The 22,921-nt window shown below is 38.6% G+C and overlaps 1 protein-coding gene and 1 long non-coding RNA gene across 6 annotated transcripts in view; one reads left to right on the top strand and one right to left on the bottom strand.

The window, feature by feature from the left end:
- The window catches only part of LOC311088683 (interferon alpha/beta receptor 1a-like), a 41,520-nt gene extending 38,041 nt beyond the window's left edge, over positions 1-3,479 (bottom strand). The window contains exons 1-2 of one of the 5 annotated variants that reach the window (XM_084122931.1): positions 3,260-3,479; positions 584-706 (exon numbers count right to left, since the gene is read on the bottom strand). In XM_084122931.1, coding sequence (XP_083979057.1) covers positions 584-638 — 55 coding nt within the window. In that variant the 5' untranslated portion in view covers positions 639-706; positions 3,260-3,479. Of the gene's footprint in view, positions 1-583; positions 707-3,243 lie in introns of all 5 variants that reach the window. The other 4 variants (XM_084122932.1, XM_084122929.1, XM_084122928.1 and 1 more) reach the window with 4 other exon arrangements.
- A 13,413-nt stretch (positions 3,480-16,892) lies between these two features.
- Positions 16,893-18,961, top strand: LOC311088386. The gene is made up of 2 exons (XR_014607497.1): positions 16,893-17,402; positions 17,997-18,961. It is a non-coding gene; the product is annotated as an uncharacterized lncRNA (long non-coding RNA).
- Positions 18,962-22,921: the final 3,960 nt, after the last annotated feature.

Below are 22,921 nucleotides of genomic sequence, written 5' to 3' on the forward strand. Positions count from 1 at the left end.
ACTGTGAAGCTGCTTTGATACAATCTGTATTGTGAAAAGCGCTATACAAATATACTTGATTTGATTTGATCTAGGCCATATGTGCCAGATAATACCCACATGTGGCCCAAATGTAATTGCTATCTGGGATGTGTTAGAATTTAAAAGACGTGACGCTGCGCGTGCGGTGTGCGACCCCCTTATGGCTCTGCTGCCGGTGAGTGTCAGTAGGTCAGTGTTAGTGACTTCACTTCAGCATAGTCCATATTAAGTCGTTAAGACTGCTCCTCTAAACAATTCCCAATCTAGCTTAGTCTGTAGGCCTAACTGTTGATTATTAACTGGGGTGATATTAAATCATGAATATGAAAACTGACATGTTTTTATGGTCTTGGTCTCGACTCCTAAAGACTCGGTCGCGACTCCTAAAGACTCGGTCTTGCTTCCTCAAAGACTTGGTCTTGACTCGGACTCGGCATAGGCGGTCTCGTCCCCATCACTACCAAATATTCACACACACCCTTTCAACATGAAACCAAGACATGAGCCCTACACTTTCCCCCAGGAGACAGAAAGCTTGTGTGTTTCTGTCAGTATTACTCACCCTCATGCGGGTCCAAACCTGTAAGACCTTCGTTCGTCTTCGGAACACCAGACATGTTTGATGAAACCCAAGAGCTTTCTGTTCCTCCACAGACTGCGGGGACCACTTTCAAGACCCAGAAAACTAGTAAATACATCGTTAAAATAGTCCATGTGACTACAGTGGTTCAACCTTAATGTTATGAAGCGACGAGAATACTTTTTGTGCGCAAAAAAAATTTTTTTTATTCAACTGAACCATTTCTTCTCTTCCGTCAGTCTCTGACGACCAGAGCCGACATGAGGGCGAGTGATTAACGACAGAACGTCCACTTTGGGGTGAACTAACCCTTAATGAAAGCTGTGACAACTGAGAGCTCACACACTAATGGCGCTTTTCCACTGCATGGTACAGCACGGTTCGGCTCGGTACGGTTCGACTCGGCGCGGAACGGTTCGGCTCGCTTCGCTTTTCCACTGCGTGGTACGACTCGACTCGGTACGGCACGGTTCGGTTCGCTTTAGCTCGGTTGCTTTTCCACTGCAGTTAGTACCGCTTCAAACTGGGTGGGACTGATCGTTATAGTTGCCGCCTCTACTGCCATGACATCATCGTAAACGCGCCACATTTCAAACGCACAACACAGGGGATGGTGCTCTTGATTCTCGGCATGTGGATGTTTTTAAATTAAATTAAACGTTCTTATAATGGTTTACTATATGGAAGGAAAATTCTTAACGTGTAATTAAACGTTGCGTTCATATTCTGGGCTCATCTGATTTTTTGTACATAGCATAGCCTACTTTGTTATGATTTTAGTATCATAATGATTAATAAATGCACGCACAATTATCCATGAACTTGATTTGAACAAATGCCTTTCAACTTGTGTGTGCAAAATTCAGAATTAAATGAATGTGCAGCAATCTTTACAAATAGAGAGTCTAGGCCTAATGTACTGTTTTAAACTAGCCTACTGCCATTAAAAAAGCGCATTTAGTTAATGTTATGTTATTTTTTTCCATCTGCCAGGTGTTGATTATGAAAAGTGAACAGCACGAGTAGAGAGACATGGAGCGAGTCGGACATAATTTTGACCACTTCATTAAGTTTTGTTTTGTAGAAAGCCTTTCTTTAAAGTGAATTTCGTTTTGTATAAATTGTATCTTAATTTTAATATTTTTTTCATCAAACAATTACCTGGATTGAATAAATAAGAGCAAAATAGACAATTTAATCATTGAGGCGCCCGAGCAGTCAGTTGCATTGTACGTTAACTGGAGCGCATCTCATCCTCAAATACACAAAGCTTGAAATGTCTTTAAACGAAAAAATTCAAAACAAAAAGAAATAGGCTACTCTCTTATGTAATCCATTATGTGCATTTCTCTCTATAGGCGCGTTTACTACGAATATGGCGATCGTCAACTTCATCTTTGCCATGCACAGACACTGACAGAAAACACTATTTTATAAATAAAAATCAGTGCACGCGTTTTAATAAAATTAAAACTTTAATTGTGATCATTAAAATAATTGAATATTAAATATTTTGTGGCCAAGTTTTGCTCATTTATTAATAGTATATATATAGGCTATATATAGGCGTAATTTTATTAAATTGAACAAGCGCAAAATTCAGCATTCAATCAAATATTCAAAAAGACTTAATAATAATGTTATTTCAACATAATATCTCGTTATTTCGACATAATGTGCGTGCAACAAGCAAGATGTGCATTTGTAAATCCGGGGATGCGTGCATTGATTTTTATTTATAAAATAGTGTTTTCTGTCAGTGTCTGGCAAAGATGAAGTTGACGATCGCCATATTCGTAGTAAACGCGCCTATAGAGAGAAATAACATTATTATTAAGTCTTTTTGAATATTTGATTGCTGAATTTTGCGCTTGTTCAATTTAATAAAATTAAAACTTTAATTGTGATCATTAAAATAATTGAATATTAAATATTTTGTGGCCAAGTTTTGCTCATTTATTAATAATATATTAATTACACACACACACACACACACACACATATGTGTGTGTGTGCCCTCAGCACATGCGTTAAAAATTATCCGGCGCCGCCCCTGACTGCAAGAAACAGTTTGCAAGAAACTTTTTAACTGCAAGAAACTACAGCGTTGGCTGTTTAAATCTAGCGGGTTTGTCTCGTGCATGGTCTCGTGTCGCAAATACAATGACACTGGTAGTGACGATTCTGTCTGACCAATCAGTGATCTTCAGTGTTTTCACGTCACATTTTAGTATCGGTATGGTACGCTTGGAACCTCAACAGAGGTGGTACCATTTAAAGCGAGCCGAAGCGAGCCGTACCGTACCGTACCATGCAGTGGAAATGCGCCATAAGTGAGCCGTACCGAACCGAGCCGTACCGTACCATGCAGTGGAAAAGCGCCAAAGCGTGCCGTACCGAACCGAGCCGTACCGTACCATGCAGTGGAAAAGCGCCATAACACTGCTACATGATTTACAGTAGAGTACAAGCGAACTGAGACGCACCTCCACTGACTGACTAACACACACGCACGCACGCTCTCTCTCTCTCTCTCTCTCTCTCTCTCTCTCTCTCTCTCTCTCACACACACACACACACAAACACTCACCCACTGAAACGCACACTTTATCGTCACTAACACACAGTAATGATGGACTCACCCAGTGAAACACACACCAGCAGTGAAACACACACTTCAGAGCCGCGGAGCTTCATGTCTGCGCATCTGAATCCGCATCGCGATGATTTTCAGCTCAAGTTTGTTTCAGTTTCAGTTCTCGAGGACAAGCTCTCTCTCTCTCTCTCTCTCTCTCTCTCTCTCTCTCTCTCTCTCTCTCTCTCTCTCTCTCTCTCTCTCTCTCTCTCTCTCACACACACACACACACGATGCGGAAGTGACGTCAGATTATGGCTCAGCTGCGACGAACAGCAGGACATTCTTCTTCTTCTTCTTTTAACGGCAGCTTGCTTCATAGTGTTGCATTACTGCTATCCAGGGACGGACTGGGGCTAAAAAACAGCCCTGGACTTTCTCCCAAATAGGAGAAATTTGAAAAATGAAAAATCATTTTTTTCTCCCAAATGATCTCCCATCATCCGGCCATTCGCCCCTAGCCGTGCGCTACAGACACTATAGCCAGGATGTCCTGATACTATGCCACACACTGTAGCCTATCAGACAAGCAAGTAACATCTCAAAACCAATCATGATAATTGGGGTTGTGTTTATTAATGAAGCCTCAGCCTTCAAATAAAAACTAAAAATTTGTACAATGCCATTACATCTGCATTGAAAATAAAATACAAATAATGAAATGTCACTGCCCACAGAAACCCCAAATTACACAAACTTGTAATTATAAAACATATAGTTACTATATACCAGGGGTCTCCAACCTTTTTGTGGGCTACCTCAAGGGATACAATAATCTAGAAGGGATACTTGTTTGTTATACTCAAAAATATTTATTATACATATAACATGGTGCTTTTTAACTTTACCTTTAACTTTTTTTTTTACTTTTCACCATAATATGCGAAATAATAAAATATCTTGAGATCTGGTTCTGGTTCAGGCAGTTTTAAACAATTCCTGAAAAATTATGAAAATATATATTGATTTTTTTTTCTCTATAAATCTATAGTATGTGTTATCAAAAACAAATATTTAGTATTAATATAAATGCAAAATAAATAAACTGCCATAACTTCTAAACAAAAACATTACTGCATTGATTACATTTAATAACATTACGTTTAATAACAACTTAATAACTTTAATAACATGACTATATATAAAAGCATTTTTAATATGAATATATACAGGCACATTTCTGCCAAAAAAAGTTTGTTTTACTACAGTTTTACTACAGTAAAGTTGTGGAGTGAAATGTTTTCTAACTGGTTTGTTGTTTCGCCTGTTTTTTCATCTGTCTTTTAACTAACTTAAATCACATAGTCATCTGTGGGTTTATAATAGAGAATTCTGCGCTGAATTGAAATGCTTCTCAGTGGATCGCGCAGCTCTGTGTAATAATGTTCGCGTTATCGAGATCAGCCCTGCTTGCTTTGGCCGCGCACAGATCAAACAAGTTTCGTTCCGCTTTTTGAGCGTTTCCCATTTGATGTTTATCAGACGCAACTGCTATAAAGCCTACTATAACTTATAACTATTCAAATATAATGTAAGCAAATTTAAAAGTGCAATAGCTAGGTAAGCCTTATAAAACTATTAAGTCAGTGGCTAGTAGGCCGACTCTTTTTTTTTTACACGTAGCATATAAGTGATCGTATTAGTGCCCCTGCTGTTGGCTGTTCATATTGCTTTATTAGACTTTTTTTTTGTGCCGACGGCCCTCGGTTGGACGGCCGTTCTGGACTTTTCCAGAACGCACAGATTGTAAGTCCGTCCCTGCTGCTATCTTCTGGTTCTCATTATTTCCCATATACTTTAGTCATCATATTCTTGTCATTAGTCCCGTTTTGGTCAGAAAACAAATCAAATATTTCATTCCTTGCTCACTCCCACTGCAGTCCATTACCCAGCAAACACATTTACGTTATGGCGACGTCGCTGTCTACGTGCTCGCAACATTGTAACAACGTAGAATTGTAAGACGCAACAGGGCTGTAGCAACGTTGTTGCGCGACATTCAGCAACTGAGAGCACGTTCTGACAATATTTGTATATGCTGCTATCATTTTGTTAGATAATTATATACTTTTTATAGTTTATTGTTTATCTATATTATTATTTAATGGGGCTATCAACACCTGCAAGTGTACACTTTGAAGAGTAAAAATGACAGAAGGTTTCGTTAATTCAACTTTATTAAAACTGCATATGGTAATCAAATTGCACTTCCAAAAGTAATACATTTGTGAAAAAAATAAATAAACGAATATACAAATTTATTTTAAGTATAATAAATAAAACATAAAAAGCAAAGGCAGATCAGAACATTTAATGAACAAAACCGGGTCTGTATGGCAGACAGTAGCCGAAAGCCGGCCGATAAAGGTCGGTAACCGGGGAAACATCCACAAATCCAGAGGAGCAAAGAAACGAATGAGATAGCGGAAAAATCAAATGACAAACTAAACAGTGCAAGCGAGTCTACATTAATCACATTAGAAATTAAAGTTGTAGGTTGTGTTTGATAGCTGAGGTAGGATAAATTTAACGCAATACTCACGTATCCTTGCTCGATGATGAATGAGAACACAATGAGCCCAACAGGTGGTTGGGATTTAAAAGGCTGATTTTCGCGCTTCAGGGCAGTGACGAGTACATGTAGTCCAGTGGTTGTCCAGACACCGTTGGCACAACCTTAAGCAATGGCCCTGAACGATGGTTTAATGTCAACATTGTGACAACGCTGTAACAACCTTCACCACACAACATATTTATAGCAACCTTGTGGCCATGTTGTTAAAACGTTGTTAGAAGGTTGCAACCAACGTTCTGTGTTTGCTGGGTATACTCTTTACTCCATGTCCTATTAGTCCTATTTTTTCCATGTCTTTTATCATATCTTTCCTCTGTAATTCATATTTTGAGCAATTAATAAGCACATGTTCTACAGTCTCATGTATTTGACAGTGATCACAAAACCCAGTTAGATGTTTCCCCATTATATGAAGAGTGCTATTTAGTTTAGTATGCCCTATTCTTAATCTGGTTATAATAGTTTCTTCTCTCCTGTTTCCTCTCTTATTTTCCACAGTGCCGACTCTTTTTTTAATTGAGTATAAATGTCTTCCTTTTGATTCTTGGTCCCACCTTTGTTGCCATTTTTTAGAAATGTCTCCCGATACTATACTCTTTCCTTCTGATCTTGAAAGGCTGAGGACTGCTTCTATATTCTCTTGTTTCAGTGCTTCCTTAGCTATTTTGTCTACCTTTTAATTTCCTATAATACCCACATGTGCTGGGACCCACATAAATATAACTTCATCACCTTTCTTTTTAATTTTTGAATGGATCAGTGGCGTAACTTTGTTTTAAAAAGTGGGTGGGACAGGTGAGGTGAGGTGGGGTGAGGTGGGGTGAGGTGGGGTGAGGTGAGGTGGGGTGGGGGTTGCTAATACAATGCTAAATTAGATATATGTACAATAACATTAGGATGTCCAGCAATCGATTTAAAAAGTAGGCTACATGGGGTTTAATTAGTTGTTTAATGAGATGTAGCCTAATATATGTTGTCAGTGCGAGAATTTTCGTGTGAATAAATACATAGATTCGCCTATTTAATGTGTGTCTTAATGGTCCAGTGGTAGAACTTTCACCAAGCGTGTCAGAGGTTACGGAGCCCCTGAGGGGACCTTTGCAAAAAAAAATATAATACAGACTCTCGCATGCACGAGAAACTATCGCGTGCGCAGAAAGTTTTGCGTGCTCACGCGTTACAATTTCCGGTTTGGTTATAGTGTCATTACTACAAATGTAGGAAAAGGGATGAGATGAGAGTGTGCTTGGAGTATGCCTCCAGAGATTTGTCTTATTAAAGGGAGTTTGCATTTGAGATTGTTTGTGGCCTGTGCTTTACTGTTAGAAAAAAAGCATGAATATCACATAAATGAATATCAGGTCCCACATCATGGAAAACATAATCAGAGAGTAGCCTATTTCTTTTCGTTTTGATTGTTTCGTTTAAAGACATTTCAAGCTTTCTTCAGATGTATTTCTCATGTATGTGAGGCTTACACTGAGTTTCGGTTAATTTATGATGAGATGCGCTCCAGTTAACGTGCAATGCAAGTGAACTGGAGCGCATCTCATGATTATATTGTCTGTTATATTTGCTTCTTATTTATTAAATACAGGCAATTGGTTGATGAAAAATTGATTAAAATTAAGATACAATTTATACAAAACAAAATTCACTTTAAAACTTAATGAAGTGGTCAAAATACATTTGCGATCTATTCCATTCTGAATAAACAAACAATGCAGTTTACATGCTTCGTCCTTGTTGCATTATTCATTAAGATAATAGGCCTAATTAATAAATGCACGCACAATTATCTGTGAAATTGATAAATGTTGCAGATATGTTTTACTATGCACAAACAAATGCCTTTCAACTTATGTGTGCAAAATTCAGAATGAAATGAATGTGCAGCAATTTGTACAAGTAGAGAGTCTGTAGGCCTACTATATGTTTGTACTATTTGTCAATTTGTCCTCTCAAATTAATCCAGTAATTTACAAGCAGCTGCTTCCGTCTTAGACTCAAAGGCATTTCTCCTGCCTCTTCCTGAATTGAGCACACTGGTGATGTTCTCATGGCTCCGAGACATAATCTCAATGCCTGTGCCTGAAGACTGTCCAACCTCGCTAATACTGATTTTGCTGCTGATCCAAATGCCTGACTCCCATAATCCAACCTAGATCTTACTAATGAAATATATATATATTTTAATGACTTAAAATCTGCTCCCCACTCTACTCCTGTAAGACACCTCATAATGTTTATGTTAATATTGTTAATATTTTTTTTTTTACATTTATCCTCTACTTGTTTAATGTGTGATCTCCATGTTAATCGAGAATCAAACCACACACCCAAAAAACGAAAACTTTCAACTCTTTCCAGATTATTCCCATATAATTTCATTTTGATATCTTTATTTTTCTTTCCAGAGAAAACCATCACTTTTGACTTTTCAACAGAAAACTTAAAACCCCATTCCATTCCCCATATTTCAACCTGATGTATTCCTTCCTGTATTTTCTTAACTACATATTTTACATTTTTCCCACGTTTCCAAAGCGCTCCATCATCTGCAAACAATGATCTATTCATATCATTAGGTACATTCTTAAATACATAATTTATCATAATGGAAAAGTGTAGGACTTATAACACTCCCTTGTGGTGTTCCATTGTCTACTTTATGCTTATTTGAAGTGTCTGCTCCTATTTTAACTTGAATTGATCTTCCTTTAAAAAAATCTAAAATCCAGTTAAAAACTTTACCTCTTACTCCCATTTTGTGTAATGTAATCATTAATCCCTCTCTCCATAACATATCATAGGCTTTCTCAACGCCAGTAAATACTGCTGCCACAGATTCATTTATTTGAGCTTTTCTTACATCATCCTCTAAACACAACACTGCATCCATTGTTCCCCTTCCTCTCCTAAACCCTCTTTGAAATTCCGTTATCAAACCTTTTTTTTCTCCAAAAAATACATTAATCTCTCATTTACCATTCTTTCCATTACTTTGCAAATATGCGATGTTAATGCTATAGGTCTATAGTTTGATGACTTACTAGGATCTTTTCCTGTCTTCCTTAATGGGGTAATTATTGATTATTTCCAAGGGAATTCTCCCTTCTTCCCATATTTTATTAAATAACATTAGCAATTTCTCCTTACTTTCTGTACTTAAATGTTTTAACATAATATGGCTTATTTCATCTTTTCCTGGTGCCGTTTTTCTAGTTTTAGCTAACGCTCTTTCTACTTCTCCCATATTAAAAGGGTTATTTAGATCATCCTCAAATACTTCCTTCTTTTTTAAAACTTCCATATCCTTAGATTTGGTGTTCTCTCAACCTTTCCTTCCCTCCAATGACAAATTGTTTGAGCTGTGTATACTAACAAATGCATCTACCAGCATCTCTGCTTTCCCTTTGTTAGTAACTGCATCTTTATCTCCATCCTTTAACACAGGATATCCACTCCCTTACATCCCCACTCTTCTTTTTAATCATCCCCCAAACTTCTCCTATCTGAGTAGTACTTCCAATTAAACTACAAAACTCCCTCCAATATATCCGCTTTGTTTGCCTAATTGTTCTTCTTACAACTGCCTGTGCATGTTTATACTGTATCATGTGCTGGAAATTATGAGATCTTTTCACTAACTTGAAGGCTTTATTTCTGTGTTTTACAGCTGCTTTACAATTATCATTCCACCATGGTACAGATTTCCTCCTTTTTATACCTTTACTTTTAGGTATAGCTTCTATTGCTGCTATTAATATTCCTGTAACGATAGAGATGAGGAAGCAATTGCAAGTAAAAGCTCTTTATTGAGTGAGAGAAACAACAATGACAAGTCCAGGAACAACAGGTTAGTGGCGCAGGGACCCCGATGGTCAGATGAATCCAGTGTGTGAGAGTGCAGCAGTGCGGTGAGAGGAATCCAACGGTGACGATAATCCAGAATAAATCCACAGGAACATGAACAGGAACAGGAACAAGGAAGGCACAAGACTCAAAACGCAGACTGGGACACAACCGGGTAACCACAAACAACGATCTGACAAAGGAAATGAGAAAGTGGTGAGTATATATAGGGTGATGAGATGAGCTGCAGCTGGTGACGGGAGTGATGAACTTGATTGCTGACGAGTGCTGATGAGTCGGCACGCCCACACAGTCAATACTCATACACACACATAACAACAGAACACGAGACAAGAAAGAGACAACGGATTTATGAACCGTGACAATTCCTTGTTTTATTTCATTATTTAATAACTCTATATCACTATAATTATCAACTTGACTTAAATATTTATCACTTTCTGTTTGAAACTTTTCCCAATCAGCTTTTTCATAGACCCAGTTTCCTCCTCTTCCATCTATTTGTTCCACTACAGAGATATTGACTTTAAATATAACCGGATAATGATCACTCCCTATTGTCCCATCTTTATGTACTCTCCAATCACAAATTGATGCCAATTTCTTTGATACTAAAGTAAGATCAAGTACTGATTCCTTTCCTGTCCTAATATCAATCCGTGTCTTATTTCCGTCATTTAGACACACTAATTCTCTTTCTTCCAATAACTCTTCTAATACTAACCCATTAATATCCGTTTTTCCACATCCCCACAATGTACTGTGTGCATTAAAATCCCCACACCATACAATACTGTTCTCACCCTGTCCCCCAATTTCTATAAGTTTGTTCATTTCAAGCTTTTTACATGGATTATAGTAATTTACAATTGATAATTTAGTTTTTCCTCCCCAAATCTCTATTTTCACATATTCTTGCTCACTTTCCAATCTTTTAACTCTATAATGTAACACACCCTCCACCCTCTTTCCTGTCTTGTCTAATTGCTATATATCTATTTAAAACAGAATCCAAATTAGGTTTTAACCAAGTTTCTTGCACACATACTATTTCTGGTTTTTCCTCTCTACTGTCTATAAATTGTTTAAAATCTTGTCCATTTGCAATTAGACTTCTGGCGTTCCATTGGAGGATTAACATAATTAATATTATCAACCCACCCATGTTGGATCTTGACTTGACTGCACATTAAGCTCATCTCTTACTTCTTCCCATTTTAATCCTACTAATTCCAAATGATGTACTGCCGCTTTAACTATGATTTGAATTCTTTCAGTTTTAGATTTCATCTCAGATGTTGCATTTATTACCCCTGCTATAAAGGTAAATAACTTAGTTTTTCTTCCCAAATTTGCCTCCATTCTTTCTTTTCACCTCCATTTTTTCTTTTGTCACACTCAGCATCCTTATCCTGCTTTTCCCCCTCACTTCTCTTGATAGCATCAGCATAAGAAATGTTTTCCTTTACCTTAATTTGTTGTACTTCCACCTCCCGTTTCATTACTTCACATCCCCAAAAGGCAACACTATGATTGCCTCCATAATTGCAACACTTCAACACATAATTGCAACACTTTGGTTTAACACCTTCTCCACATTTCCCATAATCATGATCTCCTCTAGCACATCTTCTTTGCTTTTTACATCACTTTGCCACATGACCAAATTCCTGGCAGTTATAACATCTCATAGGTTTATTTATGAATTCTCTTATGTTATATTTAATATAACCAAAGTATACCTCTTTAGGGAGGTCCTTACAATCAAATTCAATCAGAACAGATTCCGTTTCTTTTTTTTTTCTATTCATCTTGTCATTCTTTTAGCCGATTTAATTGATCCATTTCTCACCCTCAAATTATCTACGAACTCCTTCATACCCACCATAAGAGGAACTCCTGCCATTATTCCTTTACAACTCTCATCTTTTCCCCCTCCAACTCTTACCACTTTTGTTACTTTTATTTTTACCACACTGCTCATTCTCTTTGCCTTCTCTATCTGTTTTTCAGAGCTACATCCAATAAGCAAGTTTCCATCTCCCAGTACTCTTGCATATTTTACTTCTCCTACTTGTGCTTTAATGATTTTAGTAAGTTTTAACGGGTCAATTTTCTTTACTCCCCCTTCTCCCTCTAAACGTACTACTACACTGAACAATTCTGACCTCAAATCTTTTACCTCATCTTTTTCCCCTCACTTTCCATTCCATCCAAACTTTCTGAGTCATTTTTCTTTCTTTTATGTCTAGACAATTTCTTGTTTCTAGTTCCCCCTATCACTTCCTCCCATTCACTTTCCCCTTCTTGATCATGTTGTTGTTTTCATATCCTGATTCTCTTTCCTGAAAAGTTTGATATTATTTAGTCAATGGGAAATAGAGGAGGAGCACCGCTACTGTACCTATACAGGCCATCGGTCGGTACTCCCACACTCCTCTCCACTAACGACCTAACGTTACTGTTATCAAGTCAAAAAAAGTCCTCAGTCCAGTGTCCAATGATTAATCCAATAAATCAGTTCAAAATAATCCTCTGTTACAGTCAGATCTCTATTCCAATCGGACGTCTTCTATGGAGGCAGATTAGTCTCAAATATAATTCACGCAAAAAACATGATTCACACATGCGTAGACAATTTCACATGCATGAAACCTAATTCACGTACACACAAAAAAAATCCACGTGCGTGAAAAAAAATATATATTCACAAAAAGCAATTCACATGCGCAAAGTAAAATTATATACTCATAAAATACATTTCACAAATGCAAAACATAATTCGTAGATATACAACTGTGCACAAAAACCTTTGAATGTTTAAAATGTACGAGTGTATCCTTGCATTTGAATGTGCAAATCGTCATTCACGTACGAATTACCTTAGATATGTGTGTGTGTGTGTGTTTTTGAGACTTTCCTGGCAGCATAACACTGGTAACACAGAGCAGTCGTACTCTTTAGCCAATCAGATTTAAGCTTATCAATCGACCAATCAGTATCACGTGAGGGCGGGCCTACCTACATGTTACGTCATCAGCTTTCGACCAGTTCATGGCTGAGCAGAGGTAAGTGCAGTTAATCGTTCATTTCTGTATTTAGAAGTTAGAGATCAGTTGAAGCAATAGTTTATTAACTGCTGTTTAGTCCACATGTGAATATAAACATTTATTTTTAGTATTGATGGATTTTCATGTCCTGTCCACCACACATTCAACTGATGATAATGTATGTAATGACGTGCATATATAGGATACATGTTTTGATCTGCATATATTATGTAGTTTTATTGTTTCAGATTTCCAAGACAGATGATGTATGAAGTTGCAGACAACCAGTACTGTGATCTTACCATTCCTACTGTAATTCTTTGAAAACAGTCATGTTACAAGCCATCCATTTTGACAGTTGTTTCAACAAGTGGTTGAAAGTGATGCATTGTTACTGTATTAATTTGTCTCCTGCGGACTATATGAACACGCTTTAGGAATAAAGCCTTGCTATGCATGCATTATTAAATGTTCTTGTAAGAATTAAAAGATTCAGACATAGTTCAATTTGATGTACACGTTTTATTAATTTGAAAGTTTCCGAATCCTTTGGGAATAAAATATATAAAATGACTTGATCATGATTAATGTTCCTGTTACATATGAAGATCATGAACTGACAGTCTAAACTGTGAAGCACAATATTCAGTACAGAGAAATATACGTCTCTTCCAGAGTTGTGAGATCCAGTCAGAGTGTACTTTGCTTTATAAGTATATAAATATAAGTGCAATACATCAAGTGAAAAGTTAAAAAATGAATTGTGTTCAGTCCGGTCATCAGTAGACCTCTCTATTAGGACATATAAGATTTTGTCCTGATATTTAAAGTACTAAAACCCTATAGTACAAGAGGTGCAGACAGAGGACGTGGGAGATTAAGTGATGGTATTTGAATAGAGTTTACTGAGTAATCTTAGTCGCATAATCTTAATTGCCTCTCTATGATAAGTACATTTGTCTTATCAGCATAAAATCAGATTTGCCTATTTTACTAGGCAAAGTAAAATTAATGCTTCACAATATTGTCCTGTGAGACCTTAAGATGACAATAAAAAACCTTATTTAAAAACCTTGAGATTACAATACAGCATAAGGAAATGCATGTTGAATATATTGGTAACACTCTACAATAAGGTACAATAACTAAGTTAACATTAGTTCATGTATTAAATAACCATGAGCAATACATTTGTTGCTGTTTGTTAATCTTTGTTAACGTTAGTTAAAAATACAGCTGTTCATTGTTAGTTTACAGTGCATTTACTAATGTTAACAAGATTTTAATGAAGTATTAGTAAATGTTAACATTAACAAAAAATAATAAAGGCTGTTCACGTGCAGTTCATTATTAGTTCATGTTAACTAATGAAACGTTTTAATAAAGTCCAATTAAGACATAAATACAAAAAAAAAAGTATAAAAGAGAATAAAGAAACAACATGAATTAAGATGTTCGTGACTGCTATCCAGATGTCACACCAAAGGTGAGTAATCCTGAAAAAGTGTTAATAATAATTTAACATCATACACAAATGGCAAAAAACACTGGCTGCTCATTAAAATAGGTCTATTCACTATTTAAAGAACAATCTCGATGGGTATTGACCACAGATGATTGTTTTGCAATCATTAGCGTGATTGTAGCTGTGAGAGCTGTCTGTACCTTCAGCTAAAATACAACAAAACAAGCATCATTCTTCTTCATTTTTGACACGATATGGGACATCTGATTACAACAACACTTGCTTACATCAGTTAATAGTTCATAAACTATTGCTTCAACTGATCTCAAGCTTCTTTAACTTCAGTTAACACAGAAATGAACGATTAACTGCACTTACCTCTGCTCAGCCATGAACTGGTCGAAAGCTGATGACGTAACATGTAGGTAGGCCCGCCCTCACGTGATACTGATTGGTCGATTGATAAGCTTAAATCTGATTGGCTAAAGAGTACGACTGCTCTGTGTTACGAGTGTTATGCTGCCAGGAAAGTCTCAAAAACACACACACACGCATATCTAAGGCGATTCGTACGTGAATGACGATTTGCACATTCAAATGCAAGGATACACTCGTACATTTTAAACATTCAAAGGTTTTTGTGCACAGTTGTATATCTACCAATTGTGTTTTGCATTTGTGAAATGTATTTTATGATTATATAATTTTATTTTGCGCATGTGAATTGCTTTTTGTGAATATATTTTTTTTTCACGCACGTGGATTTTTTTTTTGTGTACGTGAATTAGGTTTCATGCATGTGAAATTGTCTACGCATGTGTGAATCATGTTTTTTGCGTGAATTATATTTGAGACTAATCTGCCTCCATAGTCTTCAGCAAGCACCCGTCTGATCCCCACCGGAAGCACTGCGTCGACCCTCTCCCCGTCTCTCTCTCCGGCTCTGCTAAATACTGGATCCTCTTGCCACTGATGAGGAGCAGCTGGAAGGTCCCATCACCTAAATAAGGACAGGGAGGAGCACAGGAAATTGGACAGAACATACAATTAAAACTACAACTCCCAGCAGGCCGTTGGGTCCACTGGCAGCACACACACAGTACATCAATGAATGACACTTACACATTATTGTAAAACACAAATGCATATGGGACATAACAATATACATATTGCATTATAAACACAGTGGAACTATAACAAGAGATCAAATGTTGTGGTAATTAGATACTTTTTTAAAACACATTGTGCACAAAATATTTTGACTTACTGCAATCTTTAGACACACACAGACATCAAGAATCAGCATGTGAATCTCAACAATGGTGACATGCTTTGTCGCATGCTGGGAACCGTGGATGAGTTTTATACTATGGTAGCTCCCAGAATGCTTTGCAGCATGAAGTTTACACATTTTTAGGAATTAAACTGTATATGTCTTTTTTTCAGGACGTAGGAGCTACAGCTACATATTTCATGTGCTATTTCTGGGAAATTTTGGGGGAATTATTTATTTAAAAATAATAATAATTGTTTTCAGTTTGTTGCCAGAAAATTACCACAAAAATACAATTTTTTTGTTTAGAGCAATGGTGGAGCAATGATTTATTATCTCTTATCTACTGTAATGAATGTGATCTTTCCTTTATTTACAAGTTTCTCTGCTTCATAGATGTTTTATGAATAATGAATCTCTAATTCATCTAAAAAGTTAATACAAATAAGATTGTGTCATACACTAATGATAAGAGTTTGAAATGAAAAAGCCAGTTAGGTGGACTCTGGGAAGACTGTTGCATGCATGACTTGAGCAATTAAGTATTTTGTTCCAAAAACTCTAAATGTTTTTATGAAACTGAACTAGAGTTTGTTTTAGAATGATCAAAGGGGCTTACAGAAAATAAACAACACTGTGAAAAGTTATTTAAAATTATGAAAGAGTCAGAAGTTTACAAAACTGAACCATGTTAAATGAAACAATATGATACAAGTACAAAATACACGGAACAAAGCGATCACACTTCATTAAATATCATGCTACAATAATGCTTCATTGTCACATTAGCTGAGGTCAGCAGTCTTATTTCATTAAGAACAGAAAAAAGACTGTGATGTGTCTTTACAGCATTATAATTATTAGTCTTTTTGAGAGTGTTGTGAATGTGATTATTAATAATAATGATAGTGAGTGTGTTATGTTTTTTCATTCAGTGTAGTGAAGAGAGAAAGAGCGTAAAACTGAAAGAGGAACTAGATTATCATTGTCTATTAGTTATATATAATATTTCTCATCTGCAATCCAACAGATTCATAATCAGAGAACCACTAAATCTGATCACTGAGTAACAAAAATACATTTTTCAAATATAAATAAAACTAAGAACTACTCATATCACAGTCATAGATCATAACTCCATAGGCTTCATTTTAATCACTGCTCTGATGTTGAACACCATTAAAGAAGAAATGCATGAGTCAAAGAGAAAATGTACTTTTTTCGAACAGAGGAAGAGATTTGTGTAAGTTTGAGAATGGATTTTATAGTTTCATAATGTTGAAATATTGAAATGAGCTGGGACTGAATTGTACAATTGTAATAATTGTAATCTTTTTGCTACACAGGTTAACATCAGCATTGCTTGTGATAGATACGTCTTAAAAAACAACTTCTAAGGCAGTCATGGAAAAATACTGAAGAGGCTACATGACGTCTTCACTCGTACACATTCTCTATGGTGACTGAAGATAAAGGAAGTGATTAGTGGCTCACGGACACATAAAGATAGACAGTTCTTAGAAATGACAGTTACAGACCATGCATGATCTTTTGCATGCGCAGGAAAACTTTTGCTTAGTTATAGAGAAGCTGCCCGAGGCATAAATATCCTTTAACGTGCAAAAAAGCAGCTGGGTTAAGATGAACTGATTCTCTTTGGCTTTGTTAGTACAAAATGTTGCATTTTTTTAGCTTGTTTTGTAATACATTATTTTGCTTTATTTACTCTTTATCATTTTTGTATTTATTTGTTCTGAACTAACACGTTTCCTGTGTGATGACGCAAGATAAGTTAAAGAAGAGAAGTGTTGTTTCTAAAGAAAGCCCTCATAGGTGTGGAAGTGTTCAGAGGGAAAGCCTGTAAAACCAGCAGCGGATCTCAGTCAGCTCGGCTTGAAAACATATACCTCACCAAATGGCAAACGCAGTAAGTAGGCAATCCTATTCATTTGGCATTAAACTCATAGCAGACACATTAAAATAATATAGTGAGAAACAAAATGTGCTGAATATATTGTATTATTTTTAATGCACCCAGGTGTCAAAACTTACAGTATTGCAGCATTTTTATAATATATGAAAATATGAAAATTGCTTACGTTCATTTAACTGCAGTTTTACAACAAAATAGTTTCAGTTGTGTGCTATGTTGTCCATGCTCTTGATTTATAAACTACTGTAGGTACACAGTTTGCAGATTGTTCAGAGCTCATATTTATAATGCACCCTAACATTTCAGTTAGAACTAACAAACGGATATAATCTATGTGAATGATTAATCAATGTGTTTGTATGACAGTGCCAAGCACCACACTTTATCACACTATTAACAATATTTCTGATACTATCACTGTCCTTCCCATTAAATGTCCTTTACTTTGTGCCCCTGTATCACTGATCAGTGTTATTTGTCTAGAGAGTATTTATAGGATGTATTTGTGCACTGCGGAAGAAAACTTTCATTTCATTGAATGTGGCTAGAATGAAACATACCTCAACTAAATGTACCTTATCTTCCCAGGCAAACTTCAATGCAAGAAGAAATGCTCTTCAAGCAAAAGAATCAGTCCGTGAAGGAGAATACATTGCAATACAATATCTAAAACTGAGAGATGACATAAAAGGAGAACAAATTTTCAACTATCTTTCTAAAAACATCTCAGATTATCCAACTCCTATTGAATTTCACATCACTGAAGTGATAAAGATTCATTTTCATGGTGAAGCCTGAAGATCAATGAAGCAGATATAAGAGCATCTGAGTAGCGTTTCCTCGAGAGTTCGTTCCAGAGAGAACCGGAGAAGAAAGAGCAGCTCAGCAGCCATTCCTGAGTGATTTCACCACATCTAACCTCACGCTACGGCAACCTCCGCTTCACATTTCCTCTTACTGAACTGATGGAGGAGCTGATGCAAAGAGCCGGTTATCAGGGTATACAGGACCAACTTTTCCAAGCAGGAGATTGAGTATGTTGTTCTCTTTCACAGCCCTCAGTTTAATGAGAATTTCAAAACACTTCCACCGTTTACATCCAACCCATTGGTTGCTTATGATGGACATCAAATCATCTGGAGAGCACAAGCCATTTGTCAAACCCACAAAAACCAGGAGGGTAATCAATGGATTCAAAAACTTGAAAGAAAGAACCAAGAGTTTAATGTGTGGGATCAGGTTAGCCTCGTCAGTGGGGTCCTTACCTTCCCTAAAAGATGGCAAGGATGCCTCAGTTGTTGTGAAATTGATCCAAGTGTAAACCTTTCAAAAGGAGAAAACTGCTCTTCCCTTGATAAAACTGAGAAATTCAGTGAAAGCCTGCCAGATGATGAATTTGAAAAAGAAGAAGATAAATGTGGGGGGATTTAAATGGAAGCAAACTAGTGTGCAAATTTTGTTAGTACTTTAACAGATTTGTGACTTTGTAGGGTTTTCCCTTACTATCAAATAGCTTGTGGTGAGATAGTAAATAAATAAAGGCTGGAGGGTGATTTGTATCTTAGTGTTATGTATTACTTGTCATTGAGAGGCTGTAATGAGATAAAAAAACAAACAAAAAAACATTGAAAATGTTGGATATCGCAGGATGTGGTAACCTTTAAAAAAAACTATAACGCTCTTTGTCATTATTTCACGGATCTGGTCAGTGTTTTACAATCTCACAAAAATGTAAATGAAGCTTTTACTTTGTATTGTTGTGCTGTCAGTTACCCAGCATGCCTTGTAACTTCTGCCTGTTATATAGTGATGGGCTGCGTTCGAAACCGCATACTCAATGAGTAGTTACTTAATTTCATTAAGTACTTACTTAACGAGCGCTAAAAGAGTAGGTACTTTATAGCCAGATCTCGTTGAGTATGAATGCAAACCGGACATCTGCCATGTTGACGTTATCATGTGACCTACGACGCGTTATCACACTCGCAACAACTTAAAAGATTCGAACGACACGTTTAATTCATCTATCTGTAAATATCTTGATATTGATTAAACTTGCTCATTTTGTGGTCTTTTTGAAGAAACTTCTGCCCATTTATTTTGTTAATACATTTAGGGTTGATTTAAGTTCTTATATTTAACCCTACTAATGTGACCCACCGTTTAATCCTTAACGATATTATTTATTTTTATTACGAAATCCCAAAATTGTCATCTCTTTCATATTGTTGTTAATTTCTTTATTTTATATCCAAACATTTTCATCCACAAGCAAAAGTGGCTTACTGCTTTATGTTTTCCTCTTTTTCTTGTTGAATTTAACTCTCGTTTCATCCCTCAGGCCTAGGCCTATAAATAACAAAAAATGCTTTTTTAAAATGTATTATAATTAATTATTTAAGAACATATATATTAAGATATTCAACCTTGTAGGTTCTATAACGTTATACCTCTAACGTTATACCTCATAACATCAGTAACTTGACAGCCATACCTAGAATGGTTTTCCTCAGCGTTTGTAATGTCTGCACAAAGGGCAGCTGTGCGAAGATTCGCCTTTGGAGAAAACTGTTGATTTTATACTCGAAAAATTTCAGTATCATTAATATTAAAAATTAATATTACCCCAGAATGAATTGCATTGCTATACCACCCCAAAACATACACTAACAACAACGATAAATGCTGACCAATACTTAATTCTATTACTTTTTACTGAAAATTATATAATTCAATAAAACAAACAAAATGTAATGTATGTCATATGACATAGCTATGCATGATTGAATACAATTAAACAATTAAATAAAGCATTAATTAAATAATTATATTTTATTTACTGACAACAATGAGAAATATTAATGAATTAGTAAAAGAATGAATCAAAGTCACCATCACACAATAAACAAATGCACATACAAGTCAACACATGAAACAAAGCTTTATTCAAACTACAATCATGTATGTAGGCTACAGGCGCTGAACCCCACATCCTTCTGCCGTCTCAACACAGCGGTTCCCATTCTGCGGCTTTATTCTGGTTAATCAGCTGACCACCAGAGGTGAGCCGTTCCTTCGTGTCGGAGGTTGTTGCGTGATGTGTTGTGCTTCACAATCTGAGGCAATAAGGGCAGGTGGAGTGATGGTGGGTCTCGTAAGGGCAGGTGGAGTGATGGAGGGTCTTGTAAGGGCAGGAGGAGTGATGGAGGGTCTCGTAACGGCAGGTGGAGTGATGGAGGGTCTCGTAAGGGCAGGTGGAGTGATGGTGGGTCTCGTAAGAGTGATGGAGGGTCCCGTAAGGGCAGGAGGAGTGATGGAGGGTCTCGTAAGGGCAGGTGGAGTGATGGTGGGTCTCGTAAGGGCAGGTGGAGTTATGGAGGGTCTCGTAAGGGCAGGAGGAGTGATGGAGGGTCTCGTAACGGCAGGTGGAGTGATGGAGGGTCTCGTAAGGGCAGGTGGAGTGATGGAGGGTCTCGTAAGGGCAGGTGGAGTGATGGAGGGTCTCGTAAGAGCAGGAGGAGTGATGGAGGGTCTCGTAAGGGCAGGTGGAGTGATGGAGGGTCTCGTAAGGGCAGGTGGAGTGATGGAGGGTCTCGTAAGGACAGGTGGAGTGATGGAGGGTCTCATAAGAGCAGATGGAGTGATGGAGGTGGAGTGATGGAGGGTCTCGTAAGGGCAGGTGGAGTGATGGAGGGTCTCGTAAGAGCAGATCGAGTGATGGAGGGTCTCGTAAGGGCAGGTGGAGTGATGGAGGGTCTCGTAAGGGCAGGTGGAGTGATGGAGGGTCTCGTAAGAGCAGATCGAGTGATGGAGGGTCTCGTAAGGGCAGGTGGAGTGATGGAGGGTCTCGTAAGAGCAGATGGAGTGATGGAGGTGGAGTGATGGAGGGTCTCGTAACGGCAGGTGGAGTGATGGAGTGATGGAGGGTCTCGTAAGGGCAGGAGGAGTGATGGAGGGTCTCGTAAGAGCAGGAGGAGTGATGGAGGGTCTCGTAAGGGCAGGTGGAGTGATGGAGGGTCTCGTAAGAGTGATGGAGGGTCTCGTAAGGGCAGGAGGAGTGATGGAGGGTCTCGTAAGGGCAGGTGGAGTGATGGAGGGTCTCGTAAGGGCAGGTGGAGTGATGGAGGGTCTCGTAAGAGCAGGAGGAGTGATGGAGGGTCTCGTAAGGGCAGGTGGAGTGATGGAGGGTCTCGTAAGGGCAGGAGGAGTGATGGAGGGTCTCGTAAGGGCAGGTGGAGTGATGGAGGGACTCGTAAGGGCAGGTGGAGTGATGGAGGGTCTCGTAAGGGCAGTTGGAATGATGGAGGGTCTTGCAAGGGCAGGTGGAGTGATGGTGGGTCTCGTAAGAGTGATGGAGGGTCTCGTAAGGGCAGGAGGAGTGATGGAGGGTCTCGTAAGGGCAGGTGGAGTGATGGAGGGTCTCATAAGGGCAGGTGGAGTGATGGAGGGTCTCGTAACGGCAGGTGGAGTGATAGAGGGTCTCGTAAGGGCAGGTGGAGTGATGGTGGGTCTCGTAAGAGTGATGGAGGGTCTCGTAAGGGCAGGAGAAGTGATGGAGGGTCTCGTAAGGGCAGGTAGAGTGATGGAGGGTCTCGTAAGGGCAGGTGGAGTGATGGAGGGTCTCGTAAGGGCAGGAGGAGTGATGGAGGGTCTCGTAAGGGCAGGTGGAGTGATGGAGGGTCTCGTAAGGGCAGGTGGAGTGATGGTGGGTCTCGTAAGAGTGATGGAGGGTCTCGTAAGGGCAGAAGGAGTGATGGAGGGTCTCGTAAGGGCAGGTGGAGTGATGGAGGGTCTCGTAAGGGCAGGTGGAGTGATGGAGGGTCTCGTAAGAGTGATGGAGGGTCTCGTAAGGGCAGGAGGAGTGATGGAGGGTCTCGTAAGGGCAGGTGGAGTGATGGAGGGTCTCGTAAGGGCAGGTGGAGTGATGGAGGGTCTCGTAAGAGCAGGAGGAGTGATGGAGGGTCTCGTAAGGGCAGGTGGAGTGATGGAGGGTCTCGTAAGGGCAGGTGGAGTGATGGAGGGACTCGTAAGGGCAGGTGGAGTGATGGAGGGACTCGTAAGGGCAGGTGGAGTGATGGAGGGTCTCGTAAGGGCAGGTGGAGTGATGGAGGGTCTCGTAAGGGCAGGTGGAGTGATGGAGGGACTCGTAAGGGCAGGTGGAGTGATGGAGGGACTCGTAAGGGCAGGTGGAGAGATGGAGGGTCTCGTAAGGGTAGGAGGAGTGATGGAGGGTCTCGTAAGGGCAGGTGGAGTGATGGAGGGTCTCGTAAGGGCAGGTGGAGTGATGGAGGGACTCGTAAGGGCAGGTGGAGTGATGGAGGGACTCGTAAGGGCAGGTGGAGTGATGGAGGGTCTCGTAAGGGCAGGAGGAGTGATGGAGGGTCTCGTAAGAGCAGGAGGAGTGATGGAGGAGGAGTGATGAAGGGTCTCGTAAGGGCAGGTGGAGTGATGGAGGGTCTCGTAAGAGCAGGAGGAGTGATGGAGGGTCTCGTAAAGGCAGGTGGAGTGATGGA

This window comes from Abramis brama, assembly GCF_963993115.1.
Source record: "Abramis brama genome assembly, chromosome: 8".
NCBI classification, from domain to species: Eukaryota; Metazoa; Chordata; class Actinopteri; order Cypriniformes; family Leuciscidae; genus Abramis; species Abramis brama.